This window comes from Musca domestica, unplaced genomic scaffold (assembly GCF_030504385.1).
Source record: "Musca domestica strain aabys unplaced genomic scaffold, Musca_domestica.polishedcontigs.V.1.1 8, whole genome shotgun sequence".
Lineage (NCBI taxonomy): Eukaryota > Metazoa > Arthropoda > Insecta > Diptera > Muscidae > Musca > Musca domestica.
In genome coordinates, this window is record NW_026712409.1 from 18,213,756 (window position 1) to 18,235,271 (window position 21,516).

At 34.7% G+C, this 21,516-nt stretch overlaps 2 protein-coding genes across 2 annotated transcripts in view; one reads left to right on the forward strand and one right to left on the reverse strand.

Moving 5' to 3' along the window:
- Window positions 1-2,948: 2,948 nt before the first annotated feature.
- The window catches only part of LOC101898743 (ejaculatory bulb-specific protein 3), a 183,143-nt gene continuing 164,575 nt past the window's right edge, over window positions 2,949-21,516 (forward strand). The window contains exon 1 of the mRNA XM_059131096.1: window positions 2,949-2,954. The gene's annotated coding sequence lies outside the window, so the exon portion shown is untranslated. The remainder of the gene's footprint in view (window positions 2,955-21,516) is intronic.
- On the reverse strand, window positions 3,415-13,980 carry LOC101896874 (uncharacterized). The gene is made up of 2 exons (XM_005182210.4): window positions 11,803-13,980; window positions 3,415-4,152 (listed from the first exon to the last, which is right to left on the reverse strand). The coding sequence occupies exons 1-2, from the start codon at window positions 12,817-12,819 to the stop codon at window positions 3,784-3,786; spliced, it is 1,386 nt and encodes a 461-aa protein (XP_005182267.1). The 5' UTR covers window positions 12,820-13,980; the 3' UTR covers window positions 3,415-3,783.

Genomic DNA, 21,516 nt, shown 5'->3' on the forward strand with positions numbered 1-21,516 from the left:
TGTAACAGCAGCTATGTTGAACACTGGGTGTCACAGATAAAACAAAAAGTACATTGAGATAAGAAAGAAAACAAGGCGATTCACTAATGACAAATAATAGTAGCAACATTAGTGACATCCAAATTAGTGGGAAATATAATAAAAAAAAATTTCCTTAATTATTAATTAAATAAGTGGGAAAAAACATAGAACATGTAATTAATAATATTGCACAGAAGAAAACTTCTTTGTTTTATAATTAAATGGATTTAATCGCAAAGTACAATATGTTTAAGAATACCTTAACAATATTTCTGATAACAGGGTGTTACACGAAAAAGTAAAGATAAAACAAATACTGGGTGCATCATATCAAAAAATAAATAATATGATATTGCATTGAAGTCACAGTGATCAACCACATTTATTCATTTAATAATACTAAACTCTCTAAATTTGTTGGAAATTATTAAGTGTTATTGTTTAAGATCGTTAATCGAATTTCAAGGCTGTTACAACAGATGCAGCAAAATAATCTTTCCTTAAAAATTTACAGCTATGATGACATGTTATCACTGATCCAATCAGAAGAGGTTAAATGTCATTTAAAACACTTATTTAATCATAGGCCGATTTAACAAAAAATAATCTATTAAATTTTGGAATTTCTGATAAAAAAATAATAACTCATGGAATTATAATTTATGCTACGTCACAATTTTGGGCAAGGTAATCGGCAATTGATTGTGTAGTTTAGTAAGCAATCAATTTAGATTAAAATCATACATATTGTGAAATAAGATTGTAAACACAAAATATATGATGAAATAACAATGCAACATGACACATCATGCCAACACTAATGGTGGTATTCTCAACACGCTAGGTTGAAAGCAGAGTGAGTGACACTTAAATAACCTTTGTAGTCGGAAGTATTAACTTGTTTGATTGGTTGGTTATTGCAAACTGAGGATGAGTTTATGAAATTCATGTACGTTAAAATTGAATGTACACCAGAATGTGTTATTTAAATTTAAAATTCATGATTTAGCTGTAATATTTGGTAATTGTACAATAAGAAGGCCAAACAGGCACCAGATGGAGTGGACTGATATATCTCATTTCCACACCAGACCTTGGGTTTATAAAAATATTGTGATGTGTGTAAATTGAAGACAACCGGATGCTTATTTCATAGTTAATGATCGTTTTGGTTCTTCCAAATTTTGACCCTTTGTGGGGGAGGTATTTGAAGGAGTAGGTCGATATTGTCCATTTTCGCACGTGATGCAAATACTAGGATTCGCAAAGTTTGAGCAAAATCAGATTATCCTTTCTTTTTCTGTGCAGTAAATTATTTTCTTTGAAATCGTTTAGATTTTGTGGGGGAGGTACCAGAAGGTATGGACCGACATTGCCCATCTCCGAACTCGATCTAAGTTTGACAACAAGTAAAAAAGCTGTAAGTTCGACCGGCTGAACGTTGATTACACTCCACCATTTGCAAATTTAAAAAAAAATCCGTTTAAAATTCTGTTAAAATCTTAAATATACCGAATATAGCCTTTATATTGGGGTCTACACGAAGACGTGGACCTGCAAAGGCAACTTTTGTCATAAGCCATTACAATATTCAAATACGAATTTTGAAAAAAAAAATCTGAAGAATAATGTATTTAAAAACGATACCGAATATAGGGAGGTACCGTTATAACGGTGGTAGTACCTATTATGAACTTCAAATACGAAATTTCAAATAATTTCAGTGAATATTCTACCTAAAATCGTCAAAATACCGAATATAGGGAGGTACTGCACCTGCATAGACAATTTTCTGCCATAGCGTATAGTTTCCATTACGAACTCAAAATACAAAATTTGAAATAACTCCGGTGAATAAAGTCCCTAAAATCATCAAAACACCGAATATCGGGAGGTACCGTTATATGGGGGCTATACGAAGACGTGGACCTGCACAGACAATTTTCTATCGCAGGCTGTAATACCTATTAGCAACTTCAAATACGAAATTTCAAACAATTTCGTTGAGTATTTTACTTAAAATCTACAAAATACCGAATATAGGGAGGTATTGATATATGGGGCCTATACGAAGACCTGGACCTGCATAGACAATTTTCTGACATAGCCTATAGTTTCCATTACGAACTCTAAATACAAAATTTGAAATAACTCCGGTGAATAATGTCCCTAAAATCATCAAAATACCGAATATTGGAAGGTGCCGTTATATGGGGGCTATACGAAGACGTGGGTGCTTACGCAATTTTTTGTCATGGGCTGTAGTGCCCTTTTCGAGTTCTATATACGAAATTTGAAACAATTCCTGTGAATAATGTCCCTAAAATCCTCAAAATAATTAATGTCGGGGGGTACCGTTGTATATGGGCTATACGATATCGTGGACCTATATAGACAATACTCTTCAAAGGGGGTAAAGTACTCAGAAGGAACTTTTTTGAGGATTTTCAGACAAATTCATTGAAAAATTTTGGCTACAATTATCAAAATACCGAATGTCGGGCACTGGTACCGTTGTATGGGGGCTATATGATATCGTGGACCGATATAGCCCATCTTCGAACTTGACCTGCCTTTAGACAATATACTGATCTGTGCAAAGTTTTAGCTTCCTATCTTTATTCGTTTTGACTCTAGCGTGGTTACAACGGACGGGCAAGGCTAAATCGTCATAGAATTTTACGCCGATCAAGGGTCTAAAATTATTATTGTTGGGTTAATTATTATTATTTCGATGAGTTACAAACAGAGTGACGAACTTAATATACCCTCCATACTATGTATGGTGGAGGGTATAATAATTATATTGGCAGATGTCGGTTACACTTAGAAGAAAATTGTAGATCTACCAACCCTGTTTACTGTACCATGATTGTAGTTCTTCCCTAATTTCCGGGAATGTTTTTGGTTTGAGGCATGGTAGAAAAATACAGGTAGATGCATCAACGCTTGGGAGCATTGATATGTCAAAAATTTTTAAATTTATTTTAAAATATAAGTAGGTTATTTTAAAATATAGTAGGACGTCATTCTGAGGTTATTTTAATATGCATTTTTCAACAATTTTTACAAATTTAAATAATTTTTATTCAGCATTTTAAATTCCAAAATTGGTTTGACAGTTCATTGTCCCAGCAGCTGCGTCGATGCGTCTACCTATATTCTTCTACCATGGTTTGAGGTATCAAAATAGGTTTAACAATGTGTACACAGCTTAAGTGTTTGTTTTAAAAGTTAGGTGGCCTGGCCACACGTAAAATTGTTTTGCTAATTTTTTTATTTCTTTATATATTCTTCTCTTCATAATTACCCATTACAAATACTTACCCAACATCTTTGCCCACATATTTTTAGAAACAAAGATTATTTCTTTTAGATTTTTGTATACTTAAATTTAGACTTATTTTTCATTTTTTTATTAAGATATGATATTCTAATTCCAATATTATAATAATAGTAAACTAAACTAGAACGATAGATAAAAAATTAACGATCAATTAAATCGGGTAGAGTAATTCATAGAAATAAAAAGTGGTTTTCTTCCATTCAATTTTCGTTTGTGTATATAAGTATGAGTGTGTGTGATTTACTTCTTCTTTTCTTATTTTTTGTTGTTGTTTTATGTACAGAAATATATTTAACCAAATGTTGGTCGGCTCTCTTTCATAGGCAACGAGACAGTAGTATTGGATGTCAAAATACAAAGCACTAAAAAATTTTGAATTTTGAAAAGCACATCCAATTTCAGTCGCCATGGATTTTTTAAAATTTAGGTCTTCGACGCATTCGTTTCTTCCAACGCTGTCTCTTTTTCGCCTTGGTATTGGCATTGGGCGGTGGCTGTTGGACTTGTTTCTTTTTGGGAGGAAGCAAAAGAATTTCTTCTTTTTCATCTGGCCTTCCCGGTGATGCCATAACTTCCACCTCGGGGGCAACAAATCGTTGTTCATAGATTTTCTGACGATGTTCTGGCTCCAGGATGCGATTTAAGACATGGGCCGTGCGATCAATGCGCATTTTAAAACGCTCACGATCCCGGGCATACATTTCCCAGTTACCTTTGCGGGCAGCACGATAAGCATAGTTCCATGTGTGCATAACATGTACCACGGGTTTGGTATTGAAGCGTACCTGAAAAGACAATTAAAAACAAAAGGCAATTAGTAATCAAGGTTATATAATTTCAAACACATAAATTAACCAAAACAATGGGCAATTGTAACATGACTTTCAAAAAAAAAAAAAAACAAAAAAACAAAAACCTAAGGAATTTCCCAGAAAATAAATTTGGTAAAACAAAAACAATCCTCCATTGCCAAGAATGTGGACTACGTGAGAAATTTGATTCGTGTGCACCATATAAAAATTGTGATGTCACATCAAAGAATAATATCGGGATATGCCCCCACTTCTAGTTTAGTGATAACATTTATTTTTGAATAAATGTAGTGGTGTCATTGCAGATAAACACAACATTGTTGTTGGATGAAAAAAAAAAAAAAAACACACATGACTTTGCGTTAATTGTTGAAAAGTTCGTTCGCAAAAAATTCAAAACAAATATGGAGTTGGGTGCTCTGAACATATCACAAGATATTTATCAGCAAAACTGTTTTTTTAGAGTATTGAACTTCAACCATGATTTTGTGATATTTGAAAGTTTTCATTCTATTTTTGAAATATTCAAATACGTAAAATACACATTTCTAGAAAACACCCGACGAATACTGATTTTAGCCAAATTTATTTTTAATATTGCAACAAAAAATGCATAAAAATTATTAACTAGAATAAATCTGTATATAAAAATAACATGCTAAGAAGTATAAGTCAGATGTATAACCTCAGCCAACGGTCGATTATTAAAACTTATTTTGACTTCTGGAATCTTATGTTAGCAAAAATGTCTGTATGTGAAAAATGTCTGTATTTGAAGAGAGTTGGATGTCTATTTTGCTTGCTTTGAGCGTTTTGTTTTGCAAAGTCTTGAACCCTATGTGGGGGAGGTACCAGAACAAATGGTCCGATCTCTATCAACTTTATAACAGATCTTGTGTTGTTGGAAATATTGGGATGTGCCAAGCCTAAATGGAATCGGATGTTAATTTCGCGTTTTGTGAATTTCGTGGATATTCAAACATTTTACCCTTTGTGGTAGAGGTACCAGAAGGAATGGCCCTATCACACAGATTAGAAACAGATCTTATGTTGATGGAAATATTGAGATCCACCAAGTCTGAATGGAATTGAATGTAATTTTTCGATTTATGAACTTTATGGTTACTCAAAATTTTGAAACTTTGGGTGGAGGTACCAGAAGGAGTAAACCGATATATCCCATCTTCACAGCAGAGCTTGTGTTACGAGAAATAATGGGATGTGTGAAATATGAAGAGATCCGGATGCATATTTTTGATTTTATAATCGTTTTGGTATTTTAAAACTTTGACCCTTTGTGGGGGAGGTACCAGAAGGAATGGTTCGACCTCTACCATCTTTATAGCAGACCTTGTGTTGCTGGAAATATTGAGATGTACCAATTCTGAATGGAATCGGATGTTAATTTCGCGTTTTATGAGCTTCATGGTTATTCAAAATTTTGACCCTCTGTGGGGGAGGTACCAGAAGGAGTAAACCGATATATCCCATCTTCTCACTAGACCTTGGGTAAATAAAAATATTGCGATGTGTGTAATTTGAAGACAATCAGACTCTTACATCACATTTTATAAGAGTTATAATTATTTAAAACTTTGACCCTTTGTGGGGGAGGTACTTGATAGAGTGGATCGATATTGTCAATTTTCTCACCTGACCTAGCACTGATGGAAATATTATGATTTGCAAAGTTTGAACAAAATCGGATTATAATTTTTCTTTCTGTGCAGTAAAATATTTTCTTTGAAAATTTCGATCTTTTGGTAGAAGCCGAACTTAATCTAAGTTTGATAATAATATTACGATATACCATGTTTGTAAAGAAAAATCGGATGGTCCCTTCGAGAGTTATCGTGCGCACCAGCCAGACAGACAGACGGATGGACGGACATCGCTAGAGCGACACCAAATGCCCGGGAGGTACCGTTATATGGGGGCTATACGAAGACGTGGACCTGCATATAAAATTTATTGTCATAGGCTGTAGTACCCGTTACGATAATCAAATACGAAATTCGAAATAATTCCGGTAAATAATGTCGCTAAAATATTGAAAATACCGAATACCAGACAGATGGATGGACGGACTTTGCTAGATCGACACCAAATGCCCTGAAACGGATTTGGCCCAAAGATACCTAGGGTCTAAAATGGTTATTTCGATGGTTCACGTTTTGGTCGTATCAAATGATACCCTATACCCTCCCCTCTCTCTCTCTCTAGTCATATGGCTGAGGGTATCATAGCTAAAATGAATCTCTGCATAAAAATAGAAATGTAGGTGGTTCAGGTAAACAAGAGGAAAAAAAAACACTTCGAGATAACTGATTTTGCGGTATTTTTTGTTTTTGGGAAAATTGACATATGGCGCCCAACAAAAGTGATGACCTATAAAAACAACGAATATTGTTTGAACCTGTCACAGTAAACCTAATGGGGTCTTCATACCATCCAATGACTAATTGTCCAAAAGAAATTTAAGAGGTTAAACGTCATATTTCGCATTGAAAAGAAAAAAAAATATATACATTAATTTTCTGAAAAAAGTACCCAAAAACACACACACACCTAAAACCTATGCGTGTGTGTATGTGTGTGGATAACATTCACGTCATTTGGCACAACAAGTTTGTGGTAATGACACACAGATTTGCGTATTTCCGAAAACAATGTATCAACAAAATCTGTATACGTTTGTCCATCCATCATTATTTCCATTCATTAAATATTCTCATTAAAAAAAGAAAAACAAATTCCAACCAAAAATAGTTTTGGCCATTATGAACTGCTGCTATACGAAAAGTGTTAAGCATAACACAAAATATGTTGGGTGTCCAAGAGAGCAAATTATTTATTCACCACACATACATATAAATATGTTCATAACAAAATATATTTATAGAGGGAGAGAGATATTTAAAAATCTCGTGATCTGTTTCGTTGGCATTTCTAAAAATATTCTTTTTTTTTTGTAGATATAAAACAATTTTTGCAAGATATATAAATATATATTTTTTTAAATAGATAAAAAACACCCATGGTTTGTTACCAACCCAAGTTAATAAAATCATCATATCAAATTATGTTAATACTAGTCACACGTCGTGAATAATTTAAATGTCTTGTGATTAATTTTTCGTTTGTGCGCTCTAAAAATCTCGTTTCATTGATATTGTGTTAAAAGGTCGCTAACAATTCTTTTTTTTAACAAACAATATCGATTTTAATGGACACGGGGTAATGGATACCTAAACAAACTAAATCACACATAAACGAAAATTATTTTATGTTGTTTTACTTTCAGTGTTTTGGACCGAGACCGATCAAATATTAGAAAAAAAACATAATTTTTGGTGTCAACAGATCTGAAATGGCAGATTTGTACTAAAACATTATATAATATATTATATAATATATTACAACAATCTAACTCGTTTTGTTACCAAACAGCTTTATATTACACTCTTATCAGGAAAATATGTGGACATAATTTTTTGTTGTTGTTGTATCAATAATTATTGATCTTTGATATTTTTATTTTTCATGAATAGAGAGTGTATGGCTCAAGGTCAGCGGAAAAATAACAATGAACCAGTAAGGAAAGCTCAAAAGTCGGGCGGGGCCGACTATATGATACCCTACACCACTATGCATATTTAGAGAGCTCTCGTAAAAAGGTTTATACAGGGCATTTCAGAGCTCTATGAGATATTTGGTACAAAATCAAAATCTATCTAATTCTATCGTGCATTTTACGAACTATAGCTATCTCTGAACCGGGTTTCTCCAAATTTTACGTATTATCTTCTAGACTGGTGATTTGGGCTGATATTGACCATTTAGTGCACATTTAACCCAAAATCGGATGAAGATATATATGGGAGCTATATCCAAATCTGAACCGATTTCGATAAAATTACAAACAGCTATTTCTGGGCTGTATCTTATATCTGGTACCAAATATCATTCTTGTGGAGTGCATATTACGAATGTGAGAGGCATAAACACCAAATCGGATGAAAGATATATATGGGAGCTATAGCTATATCTGAACCGATTTTCTCCAAATTTGATATACTTGCTTCTAGGCCGAACTCGGTTGGGTGTGCCAAAATTCAGGTAATTTGGACTGATAGTGGACATTTGGTGCACATTTAACCCGAAATCGGATGAAGATATATATGGGAGCTATATTTAAATTTGATCCGATTCTCACCAATTTCAATAGGGTTCGTCCTTGGGCCAAAAAAATATTGTTTGGAAAATTTAATCTCAATCGGATAATAAATGCGACCTGCATTTTGTTCACAAGAATACATGGACAGACGGACGGACGGACGGACGGACGGACAGACGGACTGACATGCATAAATCGACTCAGAAAGTGATTCTATGAAGGTTCTCAAAAGTAACTATGGGTCTATCTCGTTTCCTTCTCCATGTTACAAACAAATGCACAAAGACATAATACCCTTACCACTATGTGGTGTAGGGTATAACAAGTAAAAAAGCAGCTAAGTTTGGCCTGGCCGAATTTTTAATACCCTCCACCATTTGAAACAAATTTGGAAATTAAAAAAAAAAAATAAAATAAATAAAATCCGTTAAAAATGCTGTTAAAAATCTTAAAAATACCAAATATTGCCGTTATATTGGGGTCTATACGAAGACGTGGACCTGCATAGGTAGCTGTTGCCATAAGCCATTACAATATTTCTGTCATAGCCTATAGTTTTCATTACGAACTCAAAATACGAAATTTGAAAAAAATCTGGTGCATAATGTAGCTAAAATCATTAAAATACCGAATATAAGGAGGTGCCGTTAAATCGGGCCTATACGAACAAGTGGGTCTGCATAGACAATTTTCTGTCACAAGCTGTAGTACCTATTAGGAAATTCAAATACGAAATTTCAAACAATTTTGGTGAATATTGTACCTAAAATATTGGGAATATAGGGAGGTAATGATATATGGGGCCTATACGAAGACCTGGACCTGCATAGACAAATTTCTGGCATAGACTGTAGTTCCCATTACGAACTCTAAATACGAAATTTGAGACAACTATGGTGAATAATGTCGCTAAAAATATCAAATATCGAATATTGCGAGGTACGGTTATATGGAGGCTATACGATGATGTGGACCTGCATAGACAATTTTCTGTCACAAGCTGTAGTACCTATTAGGAAATTCAAATACTAAATTTCAAACAATTTCGATTAATATTGTACCTAAAATCGTCAAAATACCGAATATCGGGAGGTACCGTTATATGGTGGCTATACGAAGACCTGGACCTGCATAGACAATTTTCTGTTATTGCCTATAGTTCCCATTACGAACTCTAAATACGAAATTTGAGACAACTATGGTGAATAATGTCGCTAAAAATATCAAATACCGAATATTGCGAGGTACGGTTATATGGAGGCTATACGAAGATGTGGACCTACATAGACAATTTTCTGTCACAAGCTGTAGTTACTATTAGGAACTTCAAATACGAAATTTCAAACAATTTCTTTGACAATTTCACAAAAATTTCCATCCAGTACCTCCCCCACAATGGGTCAACATTTTGAATATTTATAACTCTAACAAAATGTGATGTGAGAATTCAATTATCTTCAAATTACACACATCACAATATTTTTATTAATCCGAGGTGTGGTGTGAAGATGGAATATATCGGTCCACTCCTTCCTTCCCCCACAAAAAGTCAAAATTTTGAATATCCACGAAGCGCAAAGAAAGCGAAACTAAGACCCGATTCCATTTAAACTTGGTACATCTCAATATTTTCATCAACACAAGATCTGTTCTAAAGATGGTAGAGATAGGGCCACTTCTTCTGGTACCTCCCCCACAAAGGATCAACATTTTGAATAACAAAAACGAATATAAAATCCGAAAAAAAGCATCCAGTTATCTTCATATTTCACACATTCTATTATTTCCACTAACATAAGATCTGTTGTGAAGATTGGATATATCGCCCCACTCCTTCTGGTACGTTCCCCACAAAGGGTCAAAATTTTGAGTATCCATGACGCTCATAAAACGCGAAATTAACATCCGATCGCATTCAGACTTGACACATCTTTATATTTCGATGAACACAAGATTTCTTATAAAGATGGTACTGATCGGGCCATTTCTTCTAGTACATACATCCTCACATTGGGTTGATGATTTTGAAAAACAAAATGCTCAAAGAAAGAGAAATAAGCATCCAGCTGTCTTCAAATTTCACTTGTACAAACATTTTTGCTAATGCAAGATCTGTTTTGAAGATGATATATATCTGCGAACCCCTTCTGGCACCTCACCCAATTTTCAATTCTTGTATCTGTCATAATTTTATTTTACAGGTATATAAGTATAAACGAATGATGATGATATACGATGATATACGTTTTTACTCATAATCTTCATGTTAAACAAACATGATAAGACATGCAATACATTAAATTGTGGTATGTAAATTTGATGTGTGGCCAGAACACACTAAGTATGGGAGAAAATGAATTTGGACGACACCCTGTTTCAGGTTAAAAAGCCCTTATTGGATGCCCGTAAACATGTGCTGAGCATATAGAGAATTGATATTAAGAGAAATGAAAATTTCTCTGCTCTCACCAACAACTCGTAGAAATTTATCGTGACTGCGAAGGCACATGATAGTTTGCATAGTCAACGTCATAATAAAAATCAAATGATAAGAACACCCTGTCATTAGGTGACAGTCAGCCATTACGAGAAATTGTATTTCATTGATAATTATAAATACCCGTTTAAGTGCAAGGGTAAACGAAACACAATACAACTTCGTTGCATTCCTCTCTCAGAGCCGAGGCTACATATAACGGTGCCTGGCGCTAGAGAAAAATTATTTGTAGGAACACCCTGTTATTTGAGGAATAGAGGCAATTATAAATCCCGTTAAGAAACAATTTCCTAAACAGGCAAGTTTTTAAAAAGAGTTTAATGAGTAAAATGTTACTCTATTTTCGACATTCACCTCCAATTTTTTGTTTTTTTTTTAGTAAACTTTACATGTTGGAATTGGGGTATTTCATCCGGGAGCCTCAACATTTTATGGTGTCTGGCCACACAACAAAACAAACCTTTGTCATATGGAACATTGTGGAATGAAATACTTTCTGCCACATGGGGTTTTTATTCTCAGCTGTTTGGAAGCAATTATCTGTCAACGTTCTGTTGACATGAAAGAAGGAAGTAACCCCCATTTTTGTTTCTCTTTTGAAATATGAAACTCAACTCAAAACAGTAATAAAATGGGGGGTGAAGAAGTAAAAGCACACAATGTAATACGGGCTACGACACACACACATATTTGTGTTTTGAGTCATTCGCATCAAGTCATGCTGGGATATTTTCACTTTTCAAAGAAGCTTAGAACAGGTTTGAGCAACAAAACATAATATGAACTATAGACAAGCTCTAAAAATATGCTTAAGTATTTCGATATAAATACGCAGAAAGCTTCATGAATGAAAAATTAAGTAATGGGGGAGAAGAGAATGTCATACTAAGTTTTTCATTCAACTTCCTAGTGTGATACAATAACATGTTCAATATGTTTCAAAACTTACCTTCTTCTTTTTATCACAAATAATATTTGGTGCTTTTAGAAATGGGCAGGGGGTCGTCTTGATAAAATCAACAACATCTTCGCCATCATCATCGTACGGACAATTGCCATGTTTGTTGTCATTTAATTCAATTTCATTCTCATCATCAGTCACATAATCGACATTGTCGTCGTCGTCGTCATCGTACTCTTCGTCCTCCTCATCATCATCATCATCCTCCTCCTCCTCATCGTCATCATCTTCTTCGTCATCATCATCATCATCTGAGAAATTCAAATTCTGTTTCAAATCGTCCACATTATCGTCATAGGCGAATTCAATGAGGCCGTCATCGTCGTCTACATTATCATCATCATGTTCGCTATTTGTCATACCAAATAGACCCATGGCTATTAGATTATCACACAGATCCGAAATTTGATGATTAATGGAACCATTGATCGTGGTGCACATCATATAGATATGGGCATCACGATCATCCAAGGTAGGTGGCATAGAGGGCGGCGCGCCCATCGGGAAATACCCAGTATTGGCAAGATGTGGACCAAATAATTGTTGATGTGGCGGGGGGATCCAAGCATTATTTTGTGGTTGAGGTGTCGATTTTTCCTTGGCGGCCGCAGGTTTGCTGGCATTGCAACATTTCGATGTCTGCGATGTTACCACTTGCGGAGGAGGTGGTGGCGGCGATGTTGTACCCCCCACACCTCCATTCTTTCCACCCAAGTCCACAACAATGCTACAGAATGAGGGTTTCGAGTATATGATACTATTAACAACGACCGCTGCCTCCATGGGAGGCGCTTGTACAGCCGCCGTGGCTACTTTACACAGATCAGCAGCCAGTGATGACATTGTCATGGCGGCGGCTTTGCTGGCGTTTCTATTATTCGGCTCAAAAGATGGCGCCATTGCGGCTGTGTGATGGGCTTTCAATGCTGTCGTCGACATTTTGTTTGGGCCCAGGCAGTTAAGAAGCTGTTTGGTTTGTTTGTTTCTGTGGTTGTTTCCAATCATATGGCACCGGAATTCAGATGCCAAACAAGGAAGCGTTTATGAAAGGAAAAGCGTTGGTGCTGCTGCTGATCTTTTTTCTTAAACAAAGAGCCTTGTCGCAAACGCAGCACTGGCTGTTGTTGGCGGTTAACAAAAGGTCTCGAAGATTTCTTTTTGATGGGGGTTCGAACGACAAAGGCTCTCAAATTATGATTGTCGTTGTTATCCTTAATGATATCTCTCAGTACAACGTTGTTCTCCAAATTCTGCTGTTGTTGGTGTTGCCAGGATACATAACGATTTCTATTAGTTGTGGTTGTAATAATAGCAGCAGCTGTAGTGTTGATAATGTTGGTAATATTTTTAGCAGAAGTCCCACATTTTAGCAGCGGGCTGTTGACAGGATGGCAGGAATGCCCCATGATTTTCATTCCGATTTCATTAATTTGTACATCGTATTTATTGGAAGCAAATAACATTGGGTTCTGAAATCAAGCTCACGCAACGTAGGTGGGGGCCCCGTATGAAAATTCAGACGGAAAATTTGATGATGAAAACAACAACGCAATGCTTGCAATTTGTTCACGACAAAAAAAAAATGTTCTTTTTTTCAATGTCTTTGTTATCAACAAAAATAAAAACACATACACATTTACAAAAGTTCAGTCAGTTCACTTCAATATGTTTTTTATTATTGTTTCGCTTCGCGTTTTTTTCTTTATTTTTCACTTTTGTTGCTGTTGTTTTGGTGGTTATTCCCCTTTGTCGCCGTCTGTTTCTCTCGTTTCCTACAACGAAATACAAAAACACTTTGCTTTGCCGTTGTCTTTCTGTATTTGTGTGTAATGTATCTGAATTATTCAATTCAGTTGTATGCACGCGTGCCTATGTGTGTGTGTCGGTACGTTGGAAAGGTGATTTTTTCTTGTTTCAATTCGTTCCCAACTGGTTGGTTCGACTTGAATTGTCTAATAGTACGACGACGTGATCTTTTTTTTTTCTACCTTTACTTGTCACCACTCTGTTGCAAATTAATGTTGTTTCAAGGACAAAAGTAATAATTGTCTTTAAATAGCACTCGTTTTTCTTTAATTCATCTTCTGCACTTGTTATTCTTCGCTATGCGCTCTGTGTAAAGTCTCTTTATTATTTCTTTTTATGATTAATACACTTCCAAATAATTGCGAGATTAAAAATATTTCAGCTTGTCGTTGTCACTTTTTTTATGGGAATGACTGAAAAAAGGTATTTTCTCGTCGTTCATATGAAATACAGGGTTGTATTTCGTTCTAGAAACTCGTAACAACACAATGGAAATAATCACAGGGTGCTACAGCGCATTAAATAATAAAGGCGGGAAAGCCAACATAACAATGGCGACACGTTATGTCAGGGTTGGGATTTGTGGGTAAAGTCTTACTAGAAATTATGGAAATTGCAGGAAAAAATCAAATTAATGACAATTTTTGGTTGTTTTAATTAAAAAACATGCTGAATTGCAAATTTTATTTGATTTATAATCTATTTATTGTAAAATTATTCATTTTAAATTAAGTATTTTGTGAACGACATGGGCGACATAGGTTTTACGATATACAGGATAAGATAAAAAACTTCAAACAATTTCAGACTGCTGTCATTACTAAGCCACTCGTCCGACAGCTGTTAAAATTATTCCAGTGACAGCTCATTATATTGTTTACAAGCGTGCAAAAGAATTTTGGATACCAATCCGTTGGACTATTGTGTCTGGAGGATTTTGGAAAGCAAGGTTGGCACTAAAAATACCAAAGTTTCGATCACATCAAGAAAGCGCTTCGCGCGGAATATGCCAGAATAGCGCAGAGAAACATTCGGGCAGCGGGTGACCGTTTCATTGGCCATAAGTGACCAATTTGAACAAATTTAAACATATTCTAAAACTTGATTTAAAAAAATTTTAAAAAAATGTAAAAATTATGTTGTTTGACTTTGTTGCAGTTTTTTATCTCACCCTGTATATACCCTCTCTAGCCATATGGCTGAGTGTAAAAATACACGCATTTACTGTGTCACCTGACAACTATATATTACTCAGACGGGCAATATTGTATGTGACACCCTGTTAACATGATTTAGTGCGCGTAATATCTCCTACGCTACTATTAATGCTGGTAATTGTTAAAATTGATAAAAACAATGGAAATAGACTAGGAAATCAGCGACAAAAATTACATTTTGGACTAAAATTAATGATTGTTATCATATATAGTAATAATTAATAAAATTATAATAAAAATTAATTGTTGAATTAAAATCGTTAGCTGTGAACTGCCCTTAATTAACTGTCATTTTGAGTAATTAGTTTTGGGTCATTGATACAATAGTTGTGTCTCTCGAGTTAATACGTATTCAAAAATATTGATAAATGTTATTATATTAAATTATAATTTACCACGAGTAAAAGAAGAATTACGAATTCAAAATGAAGTCGAAACAAATTAGAATTTAATATTGATCCAAAAATAATATATTATAATAAATTGTCGTTTTGAGCAGAGGCAAATTCTGATATATGTGTGGACGAGAAACTATTTTTAAATAGTTATAATCATGGTACAATAATGAGGTAGAACAGCTTCGTAAATCTACATCCCTGATGCTATGTCTGATTCCTGTCACAATTATTAAAAATTATATCTAACAAGTTGCTTTCATTTATTTGATATTTTTGTTTTTCATTTTTAAAATGATTCAAATAGCACGAAAGATGAATGAAATGCCTCCATGTTTTCTCAAAAATATGATCCTAAGTGTTCAATCTTTCAATTCCGTGGAAAATCTGGTTAATATCATTAATGCGCGCCAGGCAATTTAAGTTTCTTCCAATCATTGATAAAGTTTTGTAAATATTTCGCTTTTATTTTTCAAAACAATAAATACACACACAAAATTGGCAGAAGTCGGGCACACTTAGAAAAAAATTTTAATCAGCTGATAGCTCTACCTTACCTTTTCATTGTACCATGGTTATAATGTTTTATTTTGCGTTTACTGCAGGATTTGTCCAACATTTTTTTGGAGATAGAAGACTGACTTAAATCAAAGGAACGAGGGTTCAAAATCGAACTAAGTCAACCTAAAACTCCTTTCATCTATTACGAAGAAGCCAGACAATGACTTAAGGTGAGAGCACATAAAAAGCTTTTTTTACTTTTGGATTAAGTCATCGGCTGGCCTCTTGGTAGAGGAACAAAGGTGTTTTAGGTTGACCTAGTTCGATTTTGATACTACGCTCCTATGTTCTTTTCCGAAGAAGCGTTTTATGTATTCTCACTTTTAAGCCAGTCAAAAGAGCTTTTTATGTACTCTCACCTTTAGGCATACCCATGTAAAATGAAGAAGGTAAAGACATTTCAAATAAGCAATCCCATCTTTGCATTTTCGGTATTTTACCGTGTCAAATTTTACTACATAAAAAGCAGGTTCCCATCTCTGATTTGTATAAGTACAATGGATTTATGAAAATGAATTTTGACAATGAGATGTTGTCAAATGAATAAATTTTGAAAAAATTGTAAACATATGATTGTATGACTTAACCTTCTTAATTCTGCCATGGGCTTGTCAAAATAAAGATGCTTTCAAATTGCTTGCCCAAATATAAATTATTTCTCTCTCAAATCTCTTTTCCATATTTTTTGTTGACAGTCGATATTCAGCATTGCGTTGGTTTCGTTTTTAGTTTGGATTTAGCATTACTTTCATGGTAGAAGAATACAGGTAGTCGCATCGACACAGCTGCTGGGACAATGAACTGTCAAACCAACTTTGTAATTGAAAATTTAGAATGAAAAGTTATTCAAACTTATAAAAATTCTTAAACCTTGACAACCTCTGATTGGCGTCGCATAAGAAATCTTATAAAAATTTACTTATTTTTGAAAAAAAAAAAAACATTTTAAAAATGTTGACTTATCAATGTTCCCAAGTGTTGATGCATCTACCTGTATTCTTCTACCATGGCCATTACTCTGCAAGATCAATTCAGAAATAGTTCAAATTATGTCTTATAACAGCTGACCATCAAACATTCTGTCAAAATATATTATTGTGACATTTCGTCTGTACTGCTAGGTTTATACTTCCTGAGGATCTCGTACTCCATAATATAAAAAAAAATATTGCCAACCTATATATACACATGAATAATTATTCAGAATAAAAAAACTCATATTGTTTTATCAGTTAATATTTGCGCACATTCATACAAGACGTTGTTGTTTTTGTGTACTTTTTCCGAAGTGCAAAAGGTTATCATCCGCATGCTGGAACAGAAAAAAGTGTGTGTGCTTTGCCAGTAAAGTATTCACTCAGCTTTAATTCCATGAATAATTAAATAAACCAAAGTATGGAAAAGAACATGGGATTTAAATCTGGGCAAAAGTACATAAATGTAAATAGATATTTATGGTCGGCTTGAGTACTTAAGCACCAGGAACCTATTAAATTAACGTCACGACTTTAAGTTATGAACGATTAGGTTCAGGGCTGAAGAAAAAATACCACCAAAGGACAAGTTAAATCAATGGAAATTAAAATTCTTATAGTATGTTTACATTACAGCTATTTGATGGGGTTAACATATTTTACGAGGATTTATTTGACGTATGTGCAATGGAATTGACAAATTAATCCCCTGGGCTCACTTAATACAGTAACATGTAAACGGCCTATTATTCTATTAAAATGTCATGGCAGAAGAATACAGGTAGATGCATCAACGCTTGGGAACATTGTTATGTCAAAAAAATTTAAATGTTCTTTCAAATATAAGTAGATTTTTACACGTTTTCTTATACGACATCATTCGGAGGTTATTATAATTCGCGTTTCTCAACAATTTTTACAAATTTAAATAAATTTTTATTCAACATTTTCAATTCCAAAATTGGTTTGACAGTTCATTGTCCCAGCAGCTGCGTCGATGCGTTTACTAATATTCTTCTACCATGGAAAATATAATGGTAGTCGCATCGATACATCTTCTGGAACAGTGAACTGTCAAACCAATTTTGAATTTGAAATTTTGGGATGCAATGTAAAAAGGCAGCTGCTATTTAAATTAGAGTATGAAAGATGTGGACTTATGTTATCCCACTTTCATTTGTAAATAAAAAAAGGAAAAGTCATTTCAAATAAGCATATCCATCTCTGCATTTTTGTAGTTTACCTTGTCAAATTTCCCTGAATAAAAAAAACTGAACTCTGATTTCGGGTGAGATAAAAAAACTGCAACCAAGTCGCCATAAGTTTTACATTTTTTTAAAATTTTATTGAATGGGAACAAAAAATGTCGGAAATTGCGTCCAATTTTAGAATAAGTTTAGATTTGTTCGAATTGGTCACCTTTGAGACGAATTATTTCCTTCAAACGACCAATGAAACCGTCACACTCTGCCCGAATGTTGCTCTGCGGTATTTTGGCCCATTCCCGGCGAAGCGCTTGCTTTAGGTGATCGACACTTTGGTATTTTTAGTGGCAACATTGCTTTCCAAAATACTCCAGACACAATAGTCCAACGGATTGGTATCCGGAGATTTTGGTGGCCATTTTGCGCTGGAAATGAAGCGAGAAACCCCATTTTGTAACCATTCTTGGTTGGCGCGTGCTGAGTCCTTTTGGAATCGCCAAGGTATGCAGCAAAAATGTTTGCATGCCCAAGGCTTTAATACACCCTCCAGAATATTTCGCGATAATATTCGGCATTTTTTCTAATGCCACGATCGATTAATACGAGCCGAGAGCGACCATCAGCTGTTATGGCGGCCCACACCATCACCATGGCCGGCACTTGAGTTCTGGTGGCCAACCGAAGGTGCACATTTTCAGCTGACCTCTTTGGCAAGTAAACACGATCATTTTGTTTGTTTGCAAACTGCTGGACAACGAATGTTTTCTCATCGGAGAGAGAGAAAACCAAATTAGGCAGTTCACCACTTTCGGCCAAGCGAAGTAACTCTTTAGCTATTTTTAGTCTATTTTCTTTCTGTTGCGGTGTAAGTTCTTGCACTTTTTTGAATTTCAATGGCTTTACCCCGAGCTCATTTTTCAATATTTGCCGAATGGAATATTGCGATATGTTCAGCTCACTACACATTTTTCGGCCACTGCGACGCGGGTTTTCTATCAAGTCCCTTCTTGACTTTTCGAACCATTTCTGCTGATGTTGCTGTTTTCTTCCGTCTACTTCCTTGACGTCGGACTACGCTTCCAGTATCACGGTAACGAGCAGTGGTACGAGACACAAAAGTTTTATTCACGTTTAAATTCTGGAGTCCTCTAACGACAGCCACTTGCGGTTTTCCAGCCAAATATAAAGAAATCGCACTATCACGCTTGAATTCCATGACGAATAACTTTTTTTCTGAAAAATTCTCAACAAAATGTGGATGGGTCACAAAATGTTTAACATTTTTTCCCCGTTGACCACAAAACAGCTGATTTTCAATCAGCTGGAGATATTGGATAATTCTTGCTGAGAAATGGTAACTAGTGAGAACTTATAAACTCTCTCTCTCTCTCATGGGAATATGTTTTGAAGGGGAAAACATGTAAGAGGAAACAATTTCCTCTCTTTTTTTAAGGTCACAACAAACCTAAAGGCCATTTCTCAAACGTGATTAAAAAAATTGTAATTTTAAATATTTCATATTTCTACAATAATCTAAAATATTCGCTGCATAAATTTAGGTCCAAAAACAATAACAACAACAAGAAGAAACTCACAACACAAAAACAATGTGCCAGAGTCCAACTGATAACAGAGAAAACAAAATCCATCTTAAACCGATTCCATGGCAATAACAACAAACATCACCATGACGTTAATTGTGATCGCGATGATGATGGTCGTGATGTTCGAGCAAAGGAGAGTTCAATAACTCTCAAATGGATTACCTAAAACTAAACACCAGCAAAGTGAGCGATTAGCGATTTGGAGGAGAACTTTCGAAATAACACAACATTTACATTTCGCACACAGAAATCCATTCCCTCGGCAATACAAAAACGTCAAGAGATGATAAGAAATTGACGGCATTAACGGATTGTAATTGAATTGTGAATTGTGGAGCAAATCGAATTAGTAAATGTTTAGTTTAAAAAACTTTGTAATCTTAAATTGCAAAATACTCGAACAGCTTGGAAACACACAAATGCGATCAACCCATTCAGAGCGATGGATTCGATTTGAATTTGTCGCCTCTTTTTGCTTTTGTGGCCGTCGTCTTTTCCGAACCTCGCAAGCGTCAAGCAAACACACAATGAGAGCCTCGATGCGAGAGATTATAAGTAATAATTAAACAAAAGTACTTCATAAATATTATAGACCATAAAACCTAAACAAACCCGAATGGAGGTCTGGAATATGCGGCTACACGGAGAAAAATTTATTGGAAGTACGGAAACTTTATAGTAATTCATGCTCTCTGAAAATTTGTAATGAAGAATGAAAGAGGAAGGAAATGACAATTGAAAAATGGTTGCAAGTGGACAAGAATACGGTATCAGTATGAATGACTTGGGAAACATATTTTCTTTATAAAAATTGCACACAAAAAAGATTTAACCCCATAAAGACAGTGATTATATATATTTATATATTTTATTTATATATTTATTTATATTTATTTTTTTAAATTTTTTCGAAATAAAACAAGTACCGTCAGCTAATTAAATGTATGTATCACAGCTACTGTTCAATAAAAACCGGTCATTTCAGTGTTGCCACTTAAAGGGATTGAAAAAATACAACACTGCATGGATGCCATAGGTACGAAATAAATTATGATCCTGGAAAATTCAATTTTTTTTGTTGGAAAAATGGAAAATTTAATATCAATGGAGCTCATATAAAATCAATAATTTGCCATTTAAAGTATCAACATTTAACAAAAAAAAAAAAAAAAACAAGTTAAAAAATATCTGTCAGTATATATTGACTTCTGTTACGATCATTGAATTTGTGACCCTCTATGGAGTACGTTCCTCAAGGAATGGACCAATATTGTGCATTTCGCATCGGACCTAAATGAATATAATATACAGGATGAAATAAAAAAACTGCAACAAACTTCAGACTGCTGTCATTTTTAAGCCACTCGTCCTACAGCGGTTAAAATTATTCCAGAGACAGCTCATTATATTATTTACAAGCGTTCAAAAGCATTTTGAGAATTTTCCAGAAAAAAAGTTGTTCGTGATGGAATGCAAGCGTGATAGTGTGATTTTTTTATATTTGGCTGGAAAACCACAAGTGGCTATCGTTAGAGCACTCCAGCATTTAAATGTGAATAAATCTTTTGTGTCTCGTACCATCGCACGTTACCTGGTAGAGGATACTGGTAGCGTAGCCCGACGTCAAAAAAGTGGACGGAAGATGGAAGAAAACAGCAACATCAGCAATAGTTCGAAAAGTAAAAAAGCAACTTGATCAAAACCCGCGTCGCAGTGGCCGAAAAATATTCCATTCGGCAAATATTGAAAAATGAGCTCGGGGTAAAGCCATTGAAATTTCAAAAAGTGTAAGAACTTACACCGCAACAGAAAGAAAATAGACTCAAAAGAGCTAAAGAGTTACTTCGCTTGGCCGAAAGTGGTGAACTGCCGAATTTGGTTTTCTCTGGTTTTGGTTGTCCAGCAGTTTGTAAACAAACAAAATGATCGTGTTTACTTAC

Bases quoted from the DNA above. Each gene is read 5' to 3' on its own strand.
- LOC101896874 (XM_005182210.4), bottom strand. From the start codon at position 12,819: ATGATTGGAAACAACCACAGAAACAAACAAACCAAACAGCTTCTTAAC. The intron at 4,153-11,802 runs GTAAGTTTTGAA...TTGTCTTTTCAG, and splicing joins TTTGTGATAAAAAGAAGAAG to GTACGCTTCAATACCAAACC.